Consider the following 23,392-nt stretch of genomic DNA (forward strand, 5'->3'; position numbering starts at 1 on the left):
TGACAAAATTCTTCTCAGGAATTTAAGAAAACTGTTTGTGCTGGTCAGTTTGTCAACTTGACACAAGCTTTGGTCATCTGGGAAGAGGGAACCACAATTGAGAAAAATGCCGCCATTAGTATGGCCAGTAGACAAGCCTGTGGAACATTCCCTTGATTAATGTGTGTGGGCACCCTGGAAAGGGGCTCCTAGGCTGTATAAAAAAGCAAACTGAGCAAGCCGTGAGGAGCGAACCAGTAAGCAGTGTTTTCCCCTAGATCTGCTTCAGTTCTGCCTCCAGATCCCTGCCTTGACTTCTTGTCACTGTAGATGTGTTTGGGACTAGAAGCCAAATAAGCCCTTTCGGCCCCTAGTTGATTTGTTGATGTTTTACGGAAATGCCATAAGAAATAAACTAATTTATGGCGGTTAAACTTCTTCACATCATTCTGGTGTGTAGATAGAGTGAGCCTGAAATAACTTGTGTATTGGGGAGTTCCCTGGTGAAGAATTACATGTACCAGGTTCACCTTAGCACTCGTCAAAGTACAGATGTCTGGGTCCCACACCCTGGACTACTCAGTCTCCCAGGTTCCACATCCTGGACTATTCAGTCTCTGGGTCCCACATCCTGGACCACGAGGCCTCTTCTCCCAGGTGATTCCAGTGCATTACCTCCAATATTGTCTGGACTTTAGGGCTCAGAGCAAGACTGTCCACCCTGCTTTAAGTTTGGATGCCAGTTTCTTTGAGGGCAGCATCCAAAGCTTTAAAAGTCTTAACACTCACCACTATCTATGCCCCATCTAGTGGTAGGACAAGCCATGATGAGGCTATTCATGCTGCAAGGAGAGGGATGTAGCTCAGTGACAGAGTGCTTGCCTTAGCCTGATAAAACCTCTGGGTTCAGTACCCAGAACTGCCAAAACAAAACGTGTGCTGAATAGTGATCCGCTGTCCCCATGAATGCTTACTGAACACCTGCCCACTGCTCTCTGTGTCTTCGATGCGCTGTTGGATTGAATATACACAATAACCCTAATAGGCAATGTTATGGTCTTCACTTTTTCAGAGGTACTTTCTAAAGATTCACTGCTGGGAGGAGGAAGTCTGACTTGTCTTGGTTTGTCTAAATTAAAAACCGTCACTCTTTCTTATTTACCAAAGCCTGTGGCTCTTACACTGGAAAATAACTCTGCAGACAGCTTATAAATCACACTATTGGGACTTAGGTCTTTAACTTATGGTTTTTTTTTAAAAAATTAATTGTATTTTATTGTGTGCATGGAAGGGGAGGCAGGCATGCAGGGAGAGCAGGTGACATATTCTCTGATTCTCAGGAGCCAACGTAAGAGAGACAGAATACAGAAAGCATAAACTCTAAGTGTCCCTTCAAAACTTAGGAACAATAAGAAATCTTCTAGTTAAATGAAAAATAATAACCAAGCACTACCTGAAAAATACAAGTAGCTGATATATATCTCAGTTAATGTTATATATTATATAAGTTATTAATAGTTGTCACTGGACTTTGAAAATTAGGTTGAGAATTCAAGAAAACGTTTTTAAGACTCCAATGGAAGGGTTGGAAAAGTCAGAATTCAAGATGAGAGCTCATGGTTGTTGAGTAGGGAGGATTTTTGGGATGCTCCAGAAAGATCATCAAGGGGCAGCTGATGTCTGGACTCGACAGTGGGCAAGACAAGCCAGTCTGGATGGGGAGACATTATAGCAGCTCATAGGTGCTGCTGGATTGAAAGGACGGCTGGCTTGGCTGGCTTTTGTCTGCATTCTTGTTGTTTGGAAGTATCCTGCTGGGAAGCTGCCATTGGCAAGTTCCAGAATATTATAATCTGATTCCAGCTAAATCATCTTTATGCACCAAGCTTAAGGAGAAGCTAGTTAGCATCTTTTGAATGTAGAGGGGGAGAGGATTGTGAATTAGAATTGTCTCTTCAAGTCAAAAACAAACCTCCAATCAAAACCTAGACTGGTGGAATCAGAACGCTCATTCAGACATCAACCCATCAGCCCTGGTGCTTTTCCTTCCCTACAGACAAGTTTCCAATCATCCTTGATTCATTCATTCATGACACACAGAGATGTATTTATTCTTACTAGGATCTGGGCAGAATCCCCATTTCTCGTCTTCTTCGTATCGGCTTGTGGTGGCACACCACAGCAGGTGCTCTTTGTTCCCTTTTGGAATACACTCATGGTGCCACTGATTTTTGAACTGGAACGGAAACACGCAAGGCATCCCATGGGCATTTCCTCTTAATGTATATAAATCTAGGAGAGAAAAAGAATTACAGTCAAACACGGTGGTCAGTTTCTTCTGGGGAGAGTGTCATCTGTTAGTGCATTTTTACTGGTTGAAGACCTAACCCAGGCAGGCACTTGTTAAAAGCTCTGTGAGCCCTCAGGGCCTCACCAGCAAGCTTGCACAGACACACCAGGCCTTCAGAAGTAGTGGCAAATGGCTTGTCCCTAGTTCTCTAAATGGTGAGATAAACGGTTTATCTCTGTTTACTATGGCTATTGCTCACAGCAGCATGCAAGTTTGTGAATGAAATAAAAAGGAAAATGCAATGCAATTTTTCTCTTAAAGTATTTGCCAGCCTCCTCTCAGCCCTCACTGTCTGAACTCCAACAGTTTCTCATCCATCTATGAGTTTGGTTGACATTGTCAATCATAGTCCTGTAAGCAAAACAGCTGTCTCCTTCCCCACATCAGAAGTGTCCTCTTTGGGCCTGTGGACTGTTGACCTTTCATGATAGAAGGAAGGGCTGGGGAAGGTCATAGGACTCTCACCTGAGTACCTAGCCATGCCCCATCCCACCATTTGCATTCAAATTTGTATAACTGGTCTGAGAGACTCCAAGGGGCATTTGAGTGTATAGGCTGGGGAAGGTCAAAAGAAGAGGGATTCACTTATATAGCCTTGCAGGGCTGTCATTCATGTTAGGCACAGACCCTCCAGTATGGCTACTTTTGCCTCACCCAGTCTCCAGGCCATACCCCCTCACCCATGCTGCATAAGTAAGCCTAACAAAGCATTGCTTCCTCAGGGTTAACTTTGGTAGTCTCGTAGACTTTTGGTTTGTCATTGGGATCTTATGTAGGGGGTGGATGTTTATGTCTCCCCAGGAAAGGAATTTTCATAACAGCCAAGAGCTATTTAGGGGACCTGGCAAAATGGCTAAATGTTTTATTCCTCTTGAAGAAAGCACTGAAGAGAGCACCTGGGTTTGATTCCCAGCACCCACAAGGGGACTCAAAACCATCATAACTCCAGTTCCAGGGAATACAATGCCCTCTTCTGGCCTCTGTGGGCACCAGGGATGCATGTGGTAAACACATCCATGCAGGCAAAGCATTCATACATAAAATAAAGATAAATAAATCCTTTAAAATTAAAAATGAGTACTTATTGATCATTTAACATATCCTGCACTGGGACTACAGTAGTGACTTCTTTTTTACTAACAAACTGGTTTTGTGGAGAAATAATAAGTGACAGCGAATACACAGAGTTTCAAGTAACACTAAATCTCATGAAGGAATAAAATAGGATGAGAAGATCGTGTGTATAGTGGAGTACCCCTGGTATCAGATGATTGTAAAACCTCTGTGAGGATGTTGGTTAAGTGAAGATGCTCGTCTGGGGAAAGAAATTGTCCCTGCAGAAGGTACATCAAGTCTAAAGAGCTGGAGAAAGGAGTGCTTGTGGAATAAAGAAGGCTCCAGGACTCCCGGAAGCAGTTTTTCAGGTTGCTGCTACATACTTCCGTCTGTATTCTGAGGGTGGCGGGAAGCCATTGGCAGGTTTCAAATGAGAAAGGGACAAAACCAGACTTCATTCTTAAAAAGAAAAAAAAAATCACTGGGTACACTGTGACAGTCCGAATGGAGAGAGGGAAGTGGGGGCTAACCGGTGAGTCAGCTTCTATCCATAGCAATATTGTGGTTTCCTTGGTAACAGGAGTGTCCTTGTAGGGTTGCTAGGGTCTCAGACACCGCCAGCAGAGCTGCTTTCACCCAGTGCTCTCAGACAGTGCTTGTCTCCCGAATTCAAAGACTGAAATTCGTGGATCACAGAGGGAGAGTTTTAGAAACCTATTTTAGATTCACAGGTGAGGTCTTAAGAGGTGGTGGTGGTGGGCTGTAAAGCAGGAAGTCTCCTGTGACATCAGGTACCATCCATCAGGTACCAGCTGGCAGTCTGGGCCTTTCAAAGGACTTATGGAAGAAACTGGGCTGAGATATGAGGAGGAAGGTAAACTGGTCAGTCCAGTTGCCCAGCCACAAGGTGTTGAGGCACCTCCTCTTTGTCTCCATCAGGCAGTTACCATAGCCTCATCGTGCTTTTAGGAGATGAACGCGCTTCTGGCATTCCAGGTCTCCAGCAAAGACATTCTCAGAACCTCAACCCACCCGACCAGTTTCTAGTTCCTGTTCTCATCAAGATGGTCATGCAGCGCAGATCTGCCGACTGCTTGCTTAGAGTACTGCAAGAATCCATCATCCTTGGCCATAGTGGCAAATAAAGCCATTCAGGATTCAGCTGGCGATTTCTAGGATGGGGGTATCTAAACTATAGTCAATGAAGCCATCCAGTCTTCATCTAGACAGAGGGTCAGCTATGGAGATTTCTACACTGTCCTATAACTGGCAAGGGCCTGACTGAGTTCACAGCACATTGCCAATTTTTATAGGAATTAGAGATATTTCAGGACCCAGCCTTTTATCTCTTTCAGTCCACTGTTTTTCACTGACAGCATGGACGCTGTCAGTATGGGCAGAGGGCTAAAATGCTACCATAATGCAAGTATCAAGCTCTTCCTGAGAATTGTGCAGTTGTCAGCACGCTGATAAAGCTCTTGCTTTATTGCGGTATGCAAGCCCAGAAAAATGTCTTAGTCTTGGCCCCAACTCTTCACTCAACATCAGCAACAGAAGGTCCTGCCTGAGGACTTAGGACTTTCTTGCTGCACTTCTAACCCTGAGGAGAAGGACCACGTCTGTCTTGGCCTCCGTACAAGTGCCTAACATTGTGTCTGATCCACAGTCAGTGCTCAAGGAAAAATAAAAAATGGGTGCCAGATGGATGGATGAACGTACAAATGACTGGATCTGTGGAGGGACAGAACAGGCGTGTCAGCGTTTTACCGTGTAGCTTTATTTCTGTATCTTCCATTCTATTTCCGTTTAAAAAAATGCCAAAAAGTAACAGAACTGTAGAAAATGAAAGTCCCCCTATAAATCATGCCTCCCCATAGTCCATGCTTGGTGCACAACAAATAACCCTTGACAATTGTGTCTCATTTATCTTCCAGCACCTCGTAGCATGACTGTCATATGGACGACAGCCAGGCTTAGAAGGCATCTGAATGCCCCAGAGACACGCCCCCAGGGTGGGGCTGAATTTCGAGTCAGAGAAACAGTGCCAAGTGGGTGCTTTATACCTGTCAGTGTGAAAACCTTCCCTTTTAATGTGTTTACTTCTGTTTTCACTCCTCTATCTTGCTGGTTCTTCTTTGTATTGATTCCCAAAGCTAGTTAAGTACTTTCCTTTGGTATCTTTAAATTCTGAGATAGTTGTTTCTTTAGCACATCTATTCCAAGATTCCAATAATCCTTTTACTATAAGCAAGGAAGCTACTAAAATTTTTCAGAAGTCTCAACATGGCAGGCTCAGTGTGTTTCTTTTACATGATAAGATTATACTTCATATATATGTGTATATATTTATATATATGCATATACACACATATATATTTACCTATACATAAGTATAAAATTATATTTTTACACAGATATGTATATATAAATATGTTTTTTTTAATTTATGAAACACTAACTACATATTTTATACATCAGTGACTACATTTACCTCTGTGAGGATGCTCACAAATGTTTTCACCACTGGACATGTAGATGATCCACCTATGGAGCTGTTTGCTTGCCACCACTGTGTAGTCACGCTTCACCTGGACCTTGTACTGGAGTGGGCCCACGATCACCTTCTGGTCACAGTGCCATCTCAGGGAAACGAGGGTGGAATCGCACTCATAGAGCCTCAACGGTTGCTGCAGTTCAGATAAGTTCAGGCCTAGGCAGCGACTGGCTCCCACATTAAAGAGGTGGTCGTCAGAAACCCATTTCCACAGCATGTGCTCGTTCGGCTGCTTGCAGTTCTCCAGGGTCAGTACAGATTTACCTGCCTGAATGCATGTCTTCAGGCTCTCGCTTTGGATAATGAAAATTCCTTTATCTGTAACAGAATAAATGAAAGACGTGGTATGCAATTTTCATATAATTAGCTAGGGCTGTGATGATCCCAGTGTGTGTATCTAAGCCGTGATAAGTCACAGCTGCCAGTCATTTTGTAGTTGAGGGACAGAGTCCCCCAGAAAGTCTTCATTTGCATAAAATAGTTTTCTAGCAAGCAGAAGAAAGAGCCTTTATTGGCAATAATGGGGGGGGGGGTCACTGACCTAAGAGGCTCCTGGGCATGGAAGACCTGGGTTTCCTGACAGCCAGACTTCTTATAACACTTAAACAGAGAGCAATGATACACAAGAGGGACATTGGGTGACCAGGGTGTGGCTATCATTTATTCCTTAGTGTTTGGAACATGACAGTTTACTTAAGAGCAGTTGAGGTGAAAATCTCTAGCCTCCTGTTCCGGCAGAGAATCACAAGGTGATCGCATAAACAGAAGTGCCTCTCTGCAGCCCTTTGACAGAGAATCCAGTGCTGGTGAGAGCTTAAAGCTGCTGCAGGTTGCTTTCAGCCTAGATCCATGTGAAGGCGGGCCGGCTGATATTCTTATCAGGAGTAGCCTAGCAAGCATACAGACAGTGGCATCGATCAAATGCCTGATACCTAGATACAAAAGAGGCATGGAGCACAGAGGCAGCAGTAGAAAATGACACAGGACATGACAGGATGTTCCCTCGAGTCTCCCTACTTTGGATCAGTCTCCTGTGAAAAAGCTGGTAGGATCCAACCAGAGAACGCTTGCCTGCTGGCTGGGCAGTCATCTACTTCATAACTATGTGTGCATTTCATCACAGGTATTCTAAAGACAATAATGCTATTTTAGTTCTGTGGTCTAAATTCAATAAGTGCCCGATGCTGATTGGATACGGGAGCAGCTTAAAGCTCATGGCTGCTGGGCTTTAAGATGGCCCTACCTCAGAACACCAGTTCACATTCATGAGTTTGTTTGTCCTTGCCTTAGTCAGGCTCCCATATTACATTTACTTCCCATTTATTCTTTAAAACTCAGAGGGGACCTTATCAGTTTTCTTTAAATGGGTTTAGGGCAGCAAGAGTCATAGCAAAGGAACAGCAGAGACAGGTAGAGCCATAGAGAGGTTTGGAATAGTGTAGACAAGCCTCTTAACACACAGGGCTGACGGCTTAGTGCCTCTATGGGGGAAAATTCTTTTGGTTTCCTCCAAAACTAATCAGACTGAGCGCTGATTTATAGCAACCCAAATCACTTAAGACTCTGTTAAAAACATTGTCAATGTATTAGTTGAAAGCCGTTGCCTCATTTAAAAACTGATAACCTTTCTTATGACCACGTGCTTGAGGAGTTGTTAGGGGTCAGAAAATGCTTTGATTACCATACACTGGAGCAGAAGAGAAGGGAGCATCGGTGGGTGTCGTGGGTGGAGAATGAATAGTTCTAGGGGAGATTTCATTTAGATCAGGAAATTTGTTTTTCTACTGGAAGCCATCTCAGGGTGGCTATTAGTAACAGTCATTCAAAATCAAATCCATCCCTCGTCAGTGTGGTCTGGATTTCCATCATTAACCTTCCTTCCAACCCTTCCTTCCACCTTTTCATGCCTGGGCAGAATGCTAGTCTTAATTTCTGCTGTAATCTGCTAATTGCTTACTTGCTAGCTCAGAGTTCCATTAGTTTTTCAATAAAGGATAATTATTCGACTGTGATCATCGTGTAGCTCAGCTCCTATCTGATGTACAGATTCAAGTGTACCTAGCTTTGGTTTTCTATGACTGGGCCTCAATTTGTGCATCAGGGATGAAGACATTGAGTCACTGGGTAAGAACTCTGGACACTGGTGGACCCACCGCAGACCAGCTGTGTATCTCTGGGTCAAGGACTTGATCTCTGACAACCTCACTTTCCCTATTTGAACTGGGACTGTGTACACTACGAATCTCAGAAGGATGTGAACGAACGACAGTCTCTTAAATAAATTATGCAAAACTCCCACAGCAAGAGAGGAGGCCCAGGAAGCACGACTTAACAGTACTTCTCAGACTTCTGGATTCTGAGTGGCAGAGCCCACTGCAGACCCGTAGATCTGCCTGTGAAGTTCTACTCTGAACATCTGCAGAAAACTTATTTTCTTTTTTAACATTGTCAATAGTAAAAAGTTTACTTTTACTTTTGTTTTAATCACAGGCAAGGAGGGCAAAGTGATCCTGAGATATTATGGAGGAAACATACTCTTCAAAGCACCAGATTTTAAAAATTCTTGTCTCATATTTTCAAGTACATGTGCAATTATTATTAAGACTCCTTATATTTTGTTCTTCCATACTCCCTGCCTGTAAAGTATATATTGAAACTTAAAAAAAGAAAAAAAACTAAAAAATAAGAAAAACGTGTGACATGAACAAGCAGTATATTGGAGGTGGGATGAATAAGTGAACAAAGAAATTGCACATCACCAGGATTTGAGGTGAAAGAATAATGTTTTACATTTCTAAATGGTGACAGTTTGTATATCTTTGGCCCAGGAGATGGCACTATTCGGAGGTGTGGCCTTGCTGGAGGAGGTGTGGCCTTGTTGAAGTACCTGTGTGTCACTGTGGGCATGGGCTTTATTTAATACCCTCACCCTTGCTGCCTGGAAGCCAGTCTTCTAGATGCCTTCAGATGAAGATGTAGAACTCTCAGTGCCTCCTACACGGATGCCTGACTGGACACTGCCATGCTCCCACCTTGATGATAATAGACTGAATCTCTGAACCTGTAAGCCAGCCCCATGGTGTCTGCTCACAGCAGTAAAACCCTAAGGCACAAATCAATACACATTTAAGGGGAAGAGTTGTAGAATTAGGTATGGTGGAATCACATCAGTAATCATCAAAATCCTTGCCAAGGCATAAAACTACTACTAGATTAGCATGTTCCATGCTGCTGAGTTCTGGGAGCCATGATGGCTCCATAGCATGTAGCTTTGGGAAAGCTAATGGGTGTGTATTTTAAAGTAGGCACGGCTGACCTACCTGAACAGGCATGCTGCCTCTCAATAAGCCGAGTTAACAAAGAACCCAAGCCACTTTCCCATCAAGTCACATCAGAGTCTGATCCTAATATTTCAGGTCTCTGTGACTGTCCAACCAGCCCTCTACTTATTAGAGGCAGAGTCTTACTGTTCCACAGGTTAGTCCTGAGCTCCCTCCTGCCCTAGCCTTGAAAGCACTGGTATTGTGTCAGGGAGCTACCATACCTGGCTTCCAGCCCCATCAATCTCCTTGAATTCACTAACAACAAAACAGTCTTCCAGTGGACCACGAAGAGACTGACTGTAAGCATCCCTGTTCTGGTTGCAAGTGTGTGCACATAATAGTTGCCCCTAACAATCCCATAGTGTGGAAAGAGGCCACTAATCCTTAGTGCGTGCAGTTGTTGGGTTTAAAAAAGAATGGAGATTGAGTGTGGGAGGAATCAAGATTGATTATATATGTCAAGGATATCAGTTCTGCTTGAACAGTGATTAAGTGATTAATGAAGTACTGCCAGAATTGCTAAATCTCTTTGCAGGCAAGTGTTATGTTCTTCCCTTCCTAATTATAAATTTGGGTGAAGAAGAGATATGGATTACTAGAAGAAATTTACAAGCTAATTTACATCCTTTTAAAACCCAGGCCGACTAGTCCCCTCCTTCTGCTTCTGAGTTTCTAAGAAGTGAGAGGGGATCTCTGCCTTGATTAACTCTTGTGCCTAAGCTAAGGCACTGTCCTCATGACAGCAGCTGGGACATTCATCCACTCATTCATTCAGCAAGCACTCCTTGGTGCCAGCTGTGTGGGAGGGACAGGCCTGGAGGCCAAAGACTTGTTAGTCTAACTATCTGTCCGAGGAAACTCTCAATCTGTGTGCTCTGGAAGCTGGAGAACTGTCCTAGCTAATGTAATGAAGGAAGTCCTGTCAGCACTGCAGAGACATTACTACAGTCACACTCCAAATGAGTCTGTGAAAAATAAGTAATTAGAATAAAACAAGGATGGAGGAAACAGACCACAGAAAAAGACACTTAACTGAGCCTTCAACCGCTGTCTGTAGGAAGTAGATGGGACTCCCATGTAGGGAGCATGTGAGGACACGTGCTTGCCTGTCTCCCAGGGAGGATAAGCTGAGCAGCACTGGGCAGAACCTGAGTTCAGGAGGGAGACAAGCTTTGCCCAGACAGGCCTGGAGAAGCTATTTAATTGAGTCATTCATTCATTACCTTTTTATTTTCCCCCCAAACCCATTTTCTCTTAGGATATGAGTTCGAAGTTTACTGAGGACTGTACTCTACTGTGAATTTATTTTCATATATCCTGTCAAAACATTTAGAAAGAAGAACCAAACAGCTAATAGATTGCTCAAGTGGGCAACTTGAAATTTCCAACAACAAACACGTTATGAGTGATGTGTTAGGGACCTGCAGATAGAAGGCTAAGTCAGGACCAAGAGACTTATAGCTCAAGGCCATGTTTATATTTTACCTCACAGAAGTCCAACGTGGTAGAAGCTAGCAGAAAAGGGAATTGTTCCGGTCTTGAATATCAGAGAATCACAGGCCTCATATTTTCACCCAAGAAATACTGACCAGGCGCCTAATATTTGTAACCACAGCTATGCACTGGTCCTGAGGGGAGAGCCGCCTCTGCTTGCCAGATAGTGTTGAGAATAGCAGAGGCATGAGTCAATAGATACACCAGTGGCCAACTGAGGAAGCCTGACAGGACACCCAGGACACAGAGAGTGTCAGAGACGATGAGGTCAGCAGCCTTTGAGTTAAGACAGCATAGTTGTGGAGAAAATTTGGGCAGCAGGAGAATGTGAAGTTAGAATGACTTTGTTGTGCTTTGGGGTCATCCTACCAAGATCTTGAATTTTACTAAAAAAAAAAAAAAAAAAAAAAAAAAAAGCAAAACCTTTTATATTATTAAGTATATTATATGAAAGGAAGTTTTTGGAACAAGACATAGATGAGGCTGTGGCTTAAAAAATGATCTAGGTCAGGCGGTGGTGGTGCATGCCTTTAATCCCAGCACTTGGGAGGTAGAGGCAGGCGGATTTCTGGGTTCGAGGCCAGTCTGGTCTACAGAGTGAGTTCCAGGACAGCCAGGGCTACACAGAGAAACCCTGTCTTGAAAAGCCAAAAAAAAAAAAAAAAAAGATCTAGGGTCAAATAGACTTCAACAAAAACATAGGATATGTACCTTCTGTGTGCCCAGCATCATTTTAGGTGCCCAGACAATGAAAGACCAACCAATAACCAAGCTCCTGGCTCTGACTCTGGTGGAGCGAGGCGGTACATGAATGGGTTGGAGGAACAGTCTTGAAATTATAATTGTGGTCCAGAATTGGAGATTGAAGACAAGTCAGGGAGCAGCACCAAGAGGGGAGGAAATGGAAGGATTGGATTATCAACGGAAGGTAGGTCCTATGGCATGGATATAGGACGAGTGGCTTCCAAGGGCTCCTTGATTTCCTGTCTTTCCAGTGTCCATCCTTCTGCCATTGTGAAGCCATCTGCAGTGACCTAGTGACCTCCTCACTAGAACTGAGCAGGTGCTGGTGCCTTGCTGGTAAACCTCTAGAGCTGTGAACTTATTGAACTACATTGCTTTATAACTGCACGGCCTTGGCTATTTCATTGCTGATTGTTACACGAGGATTCTAGATATGTATATGAATAGAAATTCCTGAGAAGAAGCTGTGTCTGGCTGGGAACAGAGCAGCTCCTGGGCTAAGTCTCTATGTCCACATAGATTGTTGGATGGAATGGAATCTCAGGCCTGTGCAGAGACTTAGAGTTTTGTAGTTCCATTGGAACCCTCCTGCTTTTCTCTACCTGTCTTTAGTGTCTCCCACTTTAGACAGTGCTTCTCTTAGAAGCAACCTCATGAAGATATAGAGTGGCTAGGATGAGTTTTGAACTGTTAATTCTCTGTCTCTCAACTATCTCTTAGCATTTTTAACAAACACGAATTGCAACAAATGACAAACAGTTCGAAAGCAGTCCTATGCTCTGGCAGCACTGTAGGCTTGTACAGAGCTCTCTCTGGCAGCACTGTAGGCACATACAGAGCTCTTGGGTAGCCAACAGGTCATGCTGTGAGGAAGTTGGCCTCTGTGGTGCTCAGTGGCAAGGGCCCTGCAAAGAAAGTTCCAGTGCACAGTTTACATCTAGTGCAATGCCCAAGACAAACTAATTAAGAAGTCACAGCCTGTGAAATGTATCCACTGCCAGTTTCCTTTCCCAGTTCCCTGAGTTTGAGGCTTCTGTTAGTCCATCCACCCAAAACATCATCCACTGGCCTCAAAGGGGGCCTGCAGCTTCTCTTTGAGTTAGTTCAGTGTGTGTGTGTGTGTGTGTGTGTTATATACATGCACACTTGTGTGTGCAGGTAATCATGGAGGTCAAAGGAATTGGGCGGTTCTGCCCTTGCATTCTTAAATGTATTCCTTTGGGATGGGCCTCTCACTGACTTAGAGCTAGGCTGGAAGTCAACAAACCCCAGTGGTCCTTCTATTTCTGTCCACCCTACTCCCCTGGTGCGGGAGTTACAAGATCACATGCAACCATGCCGGACTCTTTCCATGTGAGGATTTGAACTCAGGCCCTCATGCTTGCTCACCGAGTGTTCTTACCAGTTAACCTGTCTCCCCAGCCCCTCTGCCACAGGATTCCTGTTTGAGTACAGAAGAGCGCCCTCGCAGGGGGTGGGGGTGGGGATAGTGGGGACAGCATCTCCCTGGAACTAGCCTGTAAGTGGGAAGCCTTCCTGTGGAAATGGACTCACTTTATCAGCTTCCTGGATTTGGAGTTGTCAGCAGCCCGTTTAGTAAACACAGGGATCCAGATGCAGCTGCATGATTCTGCCGCTGAGGCGGGAAGGGTGTTGTAAGGTGTTGAAGCCAACCCTCGTCCTGCTCAGTGATAGAAAAATCTGGTTCTCTTCCACAGGACTTTGTAAGCCAGAAGTGAGATGCTTCCCATGCTCACAGCAAAGGCCTCTACCTGCTCCTCCAAAGAAGATGGAGGGAGACCTTCCTTTCCACCGCTCTCTGTTGAAAGTGTACATTTTATCTCAAACCATTTGGCTACTTTTAATAGTCTTTGGGTTCCTGTCTATTGCCTGGTATTAATGAACTTAAAAAGTTACTTAAGAACAAAATTATATACGTGCATACATACATTAATAAATAAATAAAGTAAAACAAAAAAGCCCCAAGCCACAAAACTCCTCCGGGTTTCCCAACTTCCTCCTCTTTCCATCGCCCTAGCACTGTCCTTGCTTGTGAAGTATCTTTAGTCTCCCACCGCTTGTGAACCTGAATAGTCACCCCCTCCCCAGGCCCACAGGTCCCCTCTTGCTAAATCTTTTACTTGTTCCTGTTCCCTTTCTAATCTCCCCAAATCACTGCTTCAGGTTCTAGGAGGCTCACAATACCCTTTGTCACAAGTCGGGAGGGGGGGCAGGGAGGGAAATGAAACCGGCTTAATCAGCCTCACTGGACACACTTGTGTGAGGCTTCAAATTGCCTCTTACCAACCCCTGCAGGTGCATTAACCATTTAGACTGCTTTTGAGTGTCTGAGCCATTCAGACCCATTTTCACTGCCCCCCCAACCCCCAGCCAGGCTCTTTGCCATAATTTTGTACTTTACTAAGAAGATTTAAAAAGGAGCCAGGATCATGTTTTGTCCTTTTTGTTTTCAGGCTATCCTTGCATCATTTTGCTTTCATTTAACTGGAAAGTACCCAGAAGACATCGCCGGGGTAAACACACACTATTCACTGTGGTTCTGTTATTTTCTTACAGCCCATGTTGAAAGTATACCATCTTAGTCACGAGGGAGCATGCTTACAAAGAGCAAGTTAAGGCAGGACACGGTAAGACTGACATGTTAAACTCTCTGCCCAAATGCCCACATGTGAAAGCCCGGGGGCGGGGGGTGGAAGGACACAGACTGAACCTCTTAAGCAGTCAGAAAACAGCCCCACTGTCAATCAGAAATGCAATATGACCTCTCTAAAGGCAAATGTGTTTACACTGAGCTGTCTATCCTGAACTGCACTAGGAATGTGGCTGTTTAAAAATCAATGTAAACTTGAGGTAGGTGTTTTAGAAAACAAATACAACATGATGTTTAAGGTGGGCTATTTGTTTATCTCTTTATTAGTTGCCACAAATAGAGTGGCCTAAACAACAGAATTTATTTATTTATTTATTTATTTATTTATTTATTTATTTATTTTCCTGATTCTGGAGGCTGAAGGGTGAGCCAAACTGGGGAGGGTTGGGTCCTTCTGAGGCTGGGAGGGAAGGAGCCTCTCTCATTGGCTTTAGGTCACCTTCATGTCTCTATTTTTTAGGCATATTCCACCCCAAATTCCCCTTACTATGAGAACACCACTGTATAAGGTTAGAGCCATACTAACCAACTCTCCTTTACTTGTTTCCCTTTGGGGGAAAACCCCTTTTTTTTTCCCCAGAATAAGCTCTCATCCTGAGGTGCTGGGAGATCAGGTTTCTACCATATAATTGGGGATTGAGGACACATTTCAAGATGTAACAGTCCCTATTTATGAAGGCTTGAATAAAAACTGTGCCCCCCAGACTCAGGTATTAGGCTACTTGGTGACACTATTGGGGGAGAAAGGTGCAATGGCCTTGCTGGAAGAGACATATTACTGGGGACCAGTTTTGAGAGGTTGTAGCTTTGTCCCACTTCCAGTTTCCTCTCTTTCCTATGTTTAAAGTTGAAAAAGTGATCTCATGGCTTCCTGCTCTGGTCTCCTGATGCCCAGTCTCCTTCACCATTGAAACCATAAGCCCAAATAAACTCATTTTTCCTTAAGTGCCTTTGGCCATGGTATTATATCACAGCAATAGAAAAGTAACCAGTACACTGTCCTTCATATTACACTATTTGCAGACTCCAGTGCAAAATGAAAGCATGTGTCTCCAGCTAGTCACAGAGAAATAACTCTCCTTCTCTCAGGCCCACAAGGAGCACACGCCCAATCCCATAATACTCTCGACACACACTTAGTATCTAGATCGGACAAAGGTGATCAGTTCTCAATCTTCTTAGTGTATGAGGTGTTTGCTGGCCAGTGGGCAGTTCACTCTCAGGACCCAAACAGTGTGCTTGCTACCCCAAGTGGATAGCAGCAGTGGTCATGGGATGCACCAGGGAGGGAGTGGCCAAGAGCCTGTCCCAGAGAGAAAAAGCCAGGTGAATTGAAGCCTGAGCCCCTGGCTTGTTCTCATCTGTCCATCAGACTTACATAAGGTACCTATACTCTAAGATAAAAATTATTAAGACCCCGGACCATAGAGCATTAACTACGCTGGGTTTATGCCCATGAATCCTTCCTGGATCTTCTTTGACTTAAATTAGTGCTGTGGGGAAAAAAGGGTCGTCAGGCTGCAGAACACATGCTTGAGACTCAGAGAGAAGCTGCCTTGGATTCCCCAACTGCATAATAGGGTTCATTCTAGTGCTAGCACCATAGGCGCTGATGGATGCCCTTAGTCATGTGGATCACTTCAACAACACTAAGAAAACTGAAAATAAATCTTAACTTTTGGATGTAAGGGCAGTGAGGAAAAACAGAGCTCACTTTGAATTTCCTGTTTATTTTTGTCCTTGCAATTTCTCAACAACGGAATGACATACTCCTTTGGAACAACAGTAGTCTGGAAAGTATTATAAATTAACAAGTCATGTGACCACTCACAAAACGTAGAAAGCTCTTGCTTTATTTAGTGGCCTATCTCAGAGCTCATTTTTCTTGAGCAGCTTTACTTCATAGAAATACTATATATTTAATCTTGTATTTATAAGTTGCTCTTTGGTTTGTTTCATTTTTTAAAAGGATAATATTTCTTTTCATTTCCATCAGTTCAAGCCATGATTTATGTTCTCAGCTATGTGCCGGAACAGCTCCTAAAAAGTTTTCAAGGACAATGTCTGAAAGCATTTGGTAGGAACAGAACAGAGATATCTCAAATCCGATACTATGATAGACTAAGTTAGGGGTGAGTTCAGAAGACAGCACAAAAGCACTGTTGTTTCAGGACACCCAAGACAAATAAATAAATTATCGGGTCAAAGAAGAGGAACTGAGGGGACAACTGGGTTCCCCACGTGACTTAACCTTTCTGGTCACTGGCTTGGAACCTGTTTTGGATGAGATTAGAAGCTTAGTGATGAAGACTTAAAAGGACTAAGCAAACTGGAAATCTATGCTAATATGCAAAGTAAGAGAGTGTGGTAAAGAGCCAATCAGAGGAGGTGAGTTAGGTTAGGAGCCAATCAGAGGAGGAGAGTGAGGTAAAGAGCCAATCAGAGAAGGCAAACAAGAAAAACACGAAGGGAGAGATGCTGAGAGACTATGGGCAGAGGTGAGAGAGGTGGAGTCCAGAGGGTTGGAGTGGCCAGGAAACAGCTAAGCCAAACTGGTCATGCGTTTGCTTAAATTCCCAATCTCCAGATTAGTTAGGAGAATAGCATATTGCCTAAGGACATAGGCGTTGCCTAGAACAGTGTGTAAACCAGTACATTTGGACATTTTTGCTTTATGGAAATGTTAACTTGTACATGTGGGCTTTGAGAGCAAGGCGTTGCACACAGTAAGAAGACCTTGATCATCCTAGGGCTAAATGGAGCCCCACGGTCCATGTATAGAGTAGGAGAAGAAAAGTATATCTTGCCAATTACCACCTCGGTGTGATGACATTCAGTGTGGGTGCATGTAAACTGGCACAGGGCCCTCTCCAGTGTTGGGAACTACTAGGATCAGGAAAGAGGGCATTTCAACCTCTATCAGAAATGGCGCTATTATGGGAGAACATTAGAGCTCCAACCCTTCCCCAGCTCGGCCTCCAGTTGGTAGCTTTCAGTCTCTCAGCAAGCTCTCCCAGCTGGCAGTCTCTCTTCTCTTCTTCCACTGAGGACTATTGCCCAGAACCACTTTTCCTCACCAGATGATTCTGGCAGCAGCGGGCTCTTCTTTGTTCTCTTTATCGGAAAAACCCTTAACTTCTAAACTAAATACACCAAGACTCTAGGCCAGTGCTTTGTCTACTGATGGCTGTGCCTATTAATATAGCTCATGGAATGAAGTTAGCATCATAACCACTATGACAGATTAGACAAAAGAGTATAGAGTAGAGAAAAACCACTCGGATATAGTGTGCAAGGACATCTTTTAAATGAAAACTTTTAATTAAACATATATCCCACATATACTGTGCATTGTGGTATGAAATATTTCTGTGAACATTAGATTCTTGGCTCTGACTCTAGTATGGCTCTAGCCAGTTGGTGTCTTGACTTCCTCTGATTCAAATATATTTTTTTTCACTTCCTGTCCAATTTTATGACTGTGCCTGCGACTACACCTTCCCAGGAAGCTGCGCGAGCTATCATGTTTGGCGCCACTATACAGAGTGGGTGGATCTCCCCAGCTGCAAATTCCCATCGTCTGTTATCCTCCCTTTCCTGAACTTCTCTCGTCTCCTTTCACTTACTCATTTTAAAAGGAAAAAAAAAAGTAACCATATTTTTAAATTCACACGATGCTTTCTGCTAGGGCTGACTTAGCTCAACCTTAACTTTCTAGATGATGTCTTTATTGAGCGGGTGATGGGGGGGCAGGTGTTGCTTTATTCCAGTGGTGTGTGTTTCTGAGTCTCCACAAGATGCTTGTGGAACTTAAAATTGCCCCACACTTGCCTAGGTGACCTTAACAGGCCCTTTTCTTTGCACATAAGAGACTCATCAGGAACTTCCAGCTCATTGAACTTTGAAGGTGGCTGATGCATGGTTCTATGGCTTTCACATAAAATATGACTTGGTATCCTATTTCCCCTTTGCCATGTGCCAATTTCTTACTGATCCTTTAGGACATTTAGAGCCCTTTGACAGGACAACTGGACACAGCCTGGAATCTCTTGAAAAGGGACTCTCAGCTGAGTAATTGTGCTTATTGTATTGGTCTGTGGGCATGCCCATGAGGCATTTTCTTGATGGATATTTAGATAATTGTGGGCCTAGCCCACAATGGGAGATACCATTTCCTGGACAGGTGATCCTGGACCATATCAGGAAGTAGGCTGAACATAAGCCCGAGTCAGCCAGCAAGCAGTGTTCCTCCATGGTTCATGCATTGAGGTCCTGCCTTGACTTCCCTCCGTGATGAATCGTGACCTGGGTAGAAGCCAAATAAGCCTTTTCCTTCCATAGTCGCTTTTGGTCAAAGTCTTGTATCACAGCAACAGAGAACTAGCCAGAACAGTGGTGTTAGCAAGTTTTAGCACATGCTAGAAGAAAGACTCGGTGAGGGAAAGTCAACCACAAAAAGCCCTTGGTTTAGTTGACGTGGAAGTGGAGGGCAGGATCCACCAAGAGTAGTGCTGAGGGTGAGAAGCGATGGACACAGGGTTGTCAAGATAGTGCTGGCCAGAGGAAGACGGTGCCATGAAGATCATATAGCTAAAGGACAGCACATGCCATTATAAGGCTTGAGACAAATGAGGCACGGAGACTAAGTAACTCATCCAAGGTCCTATAAATATCATATCCAGGCTGTCCCTGAAGCTCAGTGATCTCGACGGTCATAATGATACAGCATGTACTGATTTTCCCATAAATATTACTGACATAGGATTGAAAAAGCACAACATGTTCTCCTCCCAGGGCTGGTATCCACAGAACGATATTGCATGTGGAACCTGTTAGGCATCGCTATAAAATCTATTCTTAGTGGGTATGCAACTGAAATGATTTGTATGATCACCTTAACTGTTAGGTGGGGTGCCAATCATGGCTAAAGGTAAATCAGTGTAGAGCTGAAGCGGTGGGGAACGGAGCTGTGGTAAAATGGAGCTGTGGCAAAACGCAGCCGAGCACCTTGTAGCCATCCCCCGGTTCCTGCACTTGAATCCATGAACTTTACCTCTGTATGGCCAGTTTTATATCACCTTGACCAAAACTAGAGTCGTTTGTGAAGAGGTTACCTCAGTTGAGAAAATACACCTATAGATTGGCCTGTGAGTAAGCCTGTGGTCCATTTTCTTAACTGATAATGATGTTGAAGAGCCCAGCTTCTTACTGATGGTGACTCCCTTGTCTGGGCTGTCCAGACCCTGCTGCTTTAAGAAACCAGACCAAGCAAGCAATGGGGAGCAATCCAGAAAGCACCCCTCTTCCCCAGTCTCTGCATCAGTTCCTGTCTTTTGTAAGTTCCTGCCCTGACTTCCCTCTACGATGGACTATAAGCTGTGAGGTGAATGATTCCCCAAGTTGCTTTTGCTCCTAGTGTTTACCACAACCATAGAAGCCCTAAAACAGAGACGTAGACACTGTCTACTTCTACACCACTCCTGAGCCGGTTCCAGGGTGTGGGTGCAATCTTGGGCACTGCCCTGGTGAATCCCCAGGAGCAGCTGCTGCAGCTCCACTAACCATTGCACTATCAGGCATGCTAGGTGATGCCCACGGGAACCACAACCGTGTCCTTTGCTCTGGACTGGGTTGCAGGAGACAAGAGAAGACTCCATTCTTTTCCCCATACCATTTTTTTGTTTTCCCTTCTTTGCTAATAAAAACTTGACTTCATGCCTGTCTACAGTTCACTTGTAATTCCACTGGTGCAGGTGAATGGGTTAGGAAGATAGCCTGTGTGGTAGTTAGTGCAGAATGTCTATACTTTTAGCGCATCAACTGCAATGGCTGTGTTTGGAGAATCTCTGGGCCCACAATGTTGAACTCCAGATTTGCAGGCTGTACCTTGGAGAGTACAGCAGGGAGCTGGTGGTTCTAATTTTCAAAGTGCCCTTGATTATGGAAAAGAAGGCCTCATTAGTCACTATCTCAGGCCAGGATTTGGGTCTGCCAAAATTAGAAAGGATTAGCTCACAGTAGGTGCTAACCCTGACTGGGAGGATCAGGGATCAGGCTTCCAGTGGCTGAGTCCCAGCTAGTCTCACAAGCTGCTGCCCTCTCATAACACTTAAGCCCAGGCAAGACCTAGATGCTAAGATACAAAGTGGCAAACTGCAGGACGTGTATGCTTGCCGGTGGGGACCTAGAGGTTTACTTAACTGAAGAATACCTAGGAGCGTTTCTGGCTACTCCAGAGTAAAGAAGAGCTGGTGCCGTTTTTAGCCTGGGTGAGCAAAAAAGCCCCTGGAGAGTGCTCCGAAGTACAACTGAGAAATTAAAAAGAAAGAAAATCTTAAAAATGTGTGCATATGTTAAACGGGAAATAAAGAACTGGATTACATCTTGTTTTATGCCTCTTCTCCAACCGTATTCCTAGGGCAGAGTGCATAGGAGCTGCCTGGAGGTTCCTTCTGGTTTAAGGCTAGTCTTCTGGGACACACCTTTTATGTCTCAGAGACTCGGTCCTGAGTTGCTCCTTCTGGACACTGATTTTTTTCCCTTGGGTTTTCTTATATACTCACTTTGCGTCTTATTGTATGTGGGTTGGTGCTCAGACCTATGCTGAATTTATCAGTTTGTACATGTGTCTGGGGCTGTATAACTTAATTTTCAGTGATCCTATGAATATTATAGATCCATCGTTCAGCCTAGAGAAACCGAGGAGCAGAAGGTAGCTAGAGTCTGTACAAATCCCATCGCTGTCCACCCCACTGAGAAGATTGGCCTCAGTGCCCCGCCTCCCCAAGGGGCTTAGCAGACAGGCCTGTTTGGGGGTTTTTTGTAGAGTGTGGAACCCAAGTTCTTGCTTTGGAAGGTAATGAAATGAGACATCTTTTTGTCAGATCTCATAGATCCCGCAAGCCTGGAAAGCAAGACCCTGCCCCTTACCTCGCCCTGATTTGGAGGCCAAGAGAATGTGCAGAAGGGACCGTACCGACCGGGTCTGTCCCATCTGCCCCGGGACAGTACACAAGCAACCACAAGACAAACTCGGCCTTGTTCTTAATTGTCTTACTCAACTCCTACCCGTTTCCCGCCCCGAATCCCGGGTGCCAATCTGCCCCCACCTCGGCTCTGGGGACACTCACCACGCCACTCGAGGGCCGGTTCCTGGGTGTGAGTCAAATCTTGGGCGCTGCTCTGGTGAACCCCCAGCAGCAGCAGCTGCAGCCAGAGCAGCTGCAGCATCGCTAACCATTGCACCATCAGGCACGCTAGGTGACGCCCACGGGGACCACAACCTTGTCCCCTGCTCTGGACTAGGGTGCAGGAGGCAAGAGAAGCTACCACTCTTCTCGAGGACCACGCCACCCCGGAGCCCTGGAGATGAACTCGCCTTCCTTGTCGCCACAATGTGTACACTTGAGGCTCTGGGCGTGGAGACGCAAATAGCGGAGTTTTCCCCGCCCCGCCCACACTGCTTTAGGGAGGGAGCAGGAAGAGGGGCCGGGCCCTGTGCAGCTCAAGCACTCCGGCCTTTGGGGTTAGGAGAAAGCAGGGCTAAGGCGGCAGTGTGGCTCCCTTTCCCCGCTCCACGAGTGCTCAAACTTCTCTCTCGGGTTTGCTGCAATCCCTGGTGACGCTGGGGCACCCGTCAGCCGCCAGGTTTAGCGAGCTAATCCTCTCCAGAAGAAACCTGTCCATGGATTTACAAGGGTTTGGCTGCGGGCAGAGGAGTCAAAAGGCTCTGCTGGGTGAACTCAGGCCTGGGACGCCTCTGGAATGCAGAGCACAGGAGACACCTAGGGGCCCAACCTGCTCTCCAACATTGCTCCAGAGTAACCAGAAATCACCTTCAGTATCCAGCTTTATCCTCATTTAAAATAACCCCAGGCTCCCGTTTTCTTAGATCACCTTCATCTAATCAAATGTCCCACACTGGACAGTAGAAGAACCCAGTCAGAAGGGCGTGTGACTGGATCTCGGTTACTCCTGAACTCGACAAAACTTATTCCCTAAATTAGTAGACAACAACAAATGAACAAAAAACATCAAGCTGCCCCAAAAATGTGACCAGTCGCAGTCTTTCTAACTACTCATCTTCCCTGCCAAATAAGAAGCATTAACTATTCAGGAAGCATTCGATACATAAGGGAGCAGTCTGATACAAGGTCCTTGCCTAAGCAAGACCTTGGCATAGTCGGCAAAACAGAAGAGAGATGACAGCAAAAGGGATCCCGGGGGAAAGGAGGACTGGTGATGGGTTCTTGGAGGACCTGTCTTTCTTAGGTATTTTGCCAATAACAAAACCAACAATTACGGGTACTACAGTGCTAGAGTCAGGAAATGTGCCTCTGCCTACAAGGCATAGCCAGGAGTGAAGGTCAGAGGAAGATAGGGCCTTAGCCTCACCAGAACCTGGGCAGCTCTCTGGTGAAGGATAAATAAGCCTTGAGCTCTCTCTGAGCTAGCAAGATGTGTATACTTCAGCCACAGTGAGACTCTTGAGAAGTCCCGAGATTGGAGGTATCAGGTGCTTGGCTTAAGGAAAGATGTCTGGTTGTCCTCTGAGAAGGCAATTGAAGGACCAAGGCTGGAGAGGAAGATGAGAGAAGACTCTGTGTACTTCTCGAGTCTACAGCATAGCGGTAGTATGCAGAAGTCAGCATCTTTCCTGACAATAGGCAGGAAAGGCATGTTGGGAGCACTGCAGACCACGAAGTCTGCAGTCACCTATCCCGGCTTTCTTTCTGTTGGCCTCGAACCACCAGTACTGTTGGAATGTTGCCCGTAGTGGTAAGATTTGGTCCTGATTAAGCTGACTGGCATCGGTTGTGGCAGGCAGGCGCAATCCATGTGGCCTAATTAGGTAACCCTGTTGGTTGCTGATATTAATCTCGGGAGGGAGGCAGGTCAGTGAGACCAAAGGGGAGCGAGACAGGAGGAGCTGGAGTAGGCTCTGATGGTCACGCCATGCCACGTGTAGGTGATTGGCGGTGGGACGGAGAGGTTGGCTGAGACGGGAAGTGGTGAGAAACAAAGGCTGGGATGAAGCGCTTATCTGAGAGGATGTGTGACAAGCATGAACAATGCAGCCACCAGGCACCCTAGGACAACATGGCAAAGTGTTTAACTTGCTAGGGCCTCAATTTTAGCTTCTGTATAAAGAGGCGGAGGAGCCTTTCCCGATCCATGCAAATAATATTCTGAAGTGGCAGAGCCTTGACTAGGAGGAGGAG

The 23,392-nt window shown here is 45.1% G+C and overlaps 1 protein-coding gene across 3 annotated transcripts in view; it reads right to left on the reverse strand.

Moving 5' to 3' along the window:
- The window catches only part of Pla2r1 (phospholipase A2 receptor 1), a 121,698-nt gene extending 100,143 nt beyond the window's left edge, over window positions 1-21,555 (reverse strand). For all 3 annotated transcript variants that reach the window (XM_031370371.1, XM_031370370.1, XM_031370369.1), the window contains exons 1-3: window positions 21,302-21,555; window positions 5,877-6,257; window positions 2,098-2,271 (exon numbers count right to left, since the gene is read on the reverse strand). In XM_031370371.1, the coding sequence (XP_031226231.1) occupies window positions 2,098-2,271; window positions 5,877-6,257; window positions 21,302-21,419 (673 nt within the window). In that variant the 5' untranslated portion in view covers window positions 21,420-21,555. The remainder of the gene's footprint in view (window positions 1-2,097; window positions 2,272-5,876; window positions 6,258-21,301) is intronic.
- Between the last annotated feature and the right edge of the window lie 1,837 nt (window positions 21,556-23,392).

The sequence above is a fragment of the Mastomys coucha genome, unplaced genomic scaffold (genome assembly GCF_008632895.1).
Source record: "Mastomys coucha isolate ucsf_1 unplaced genomic scaffold, UCSF_Mcou_1 pScaffold15, whole genome shotgun sequence".
NCBI classification, from domain to species: Eukaryota; Metazoa; Chordata; class Mammalia; order Rodentia; family Muridae; genus Mastomys; species Mastomys coucha.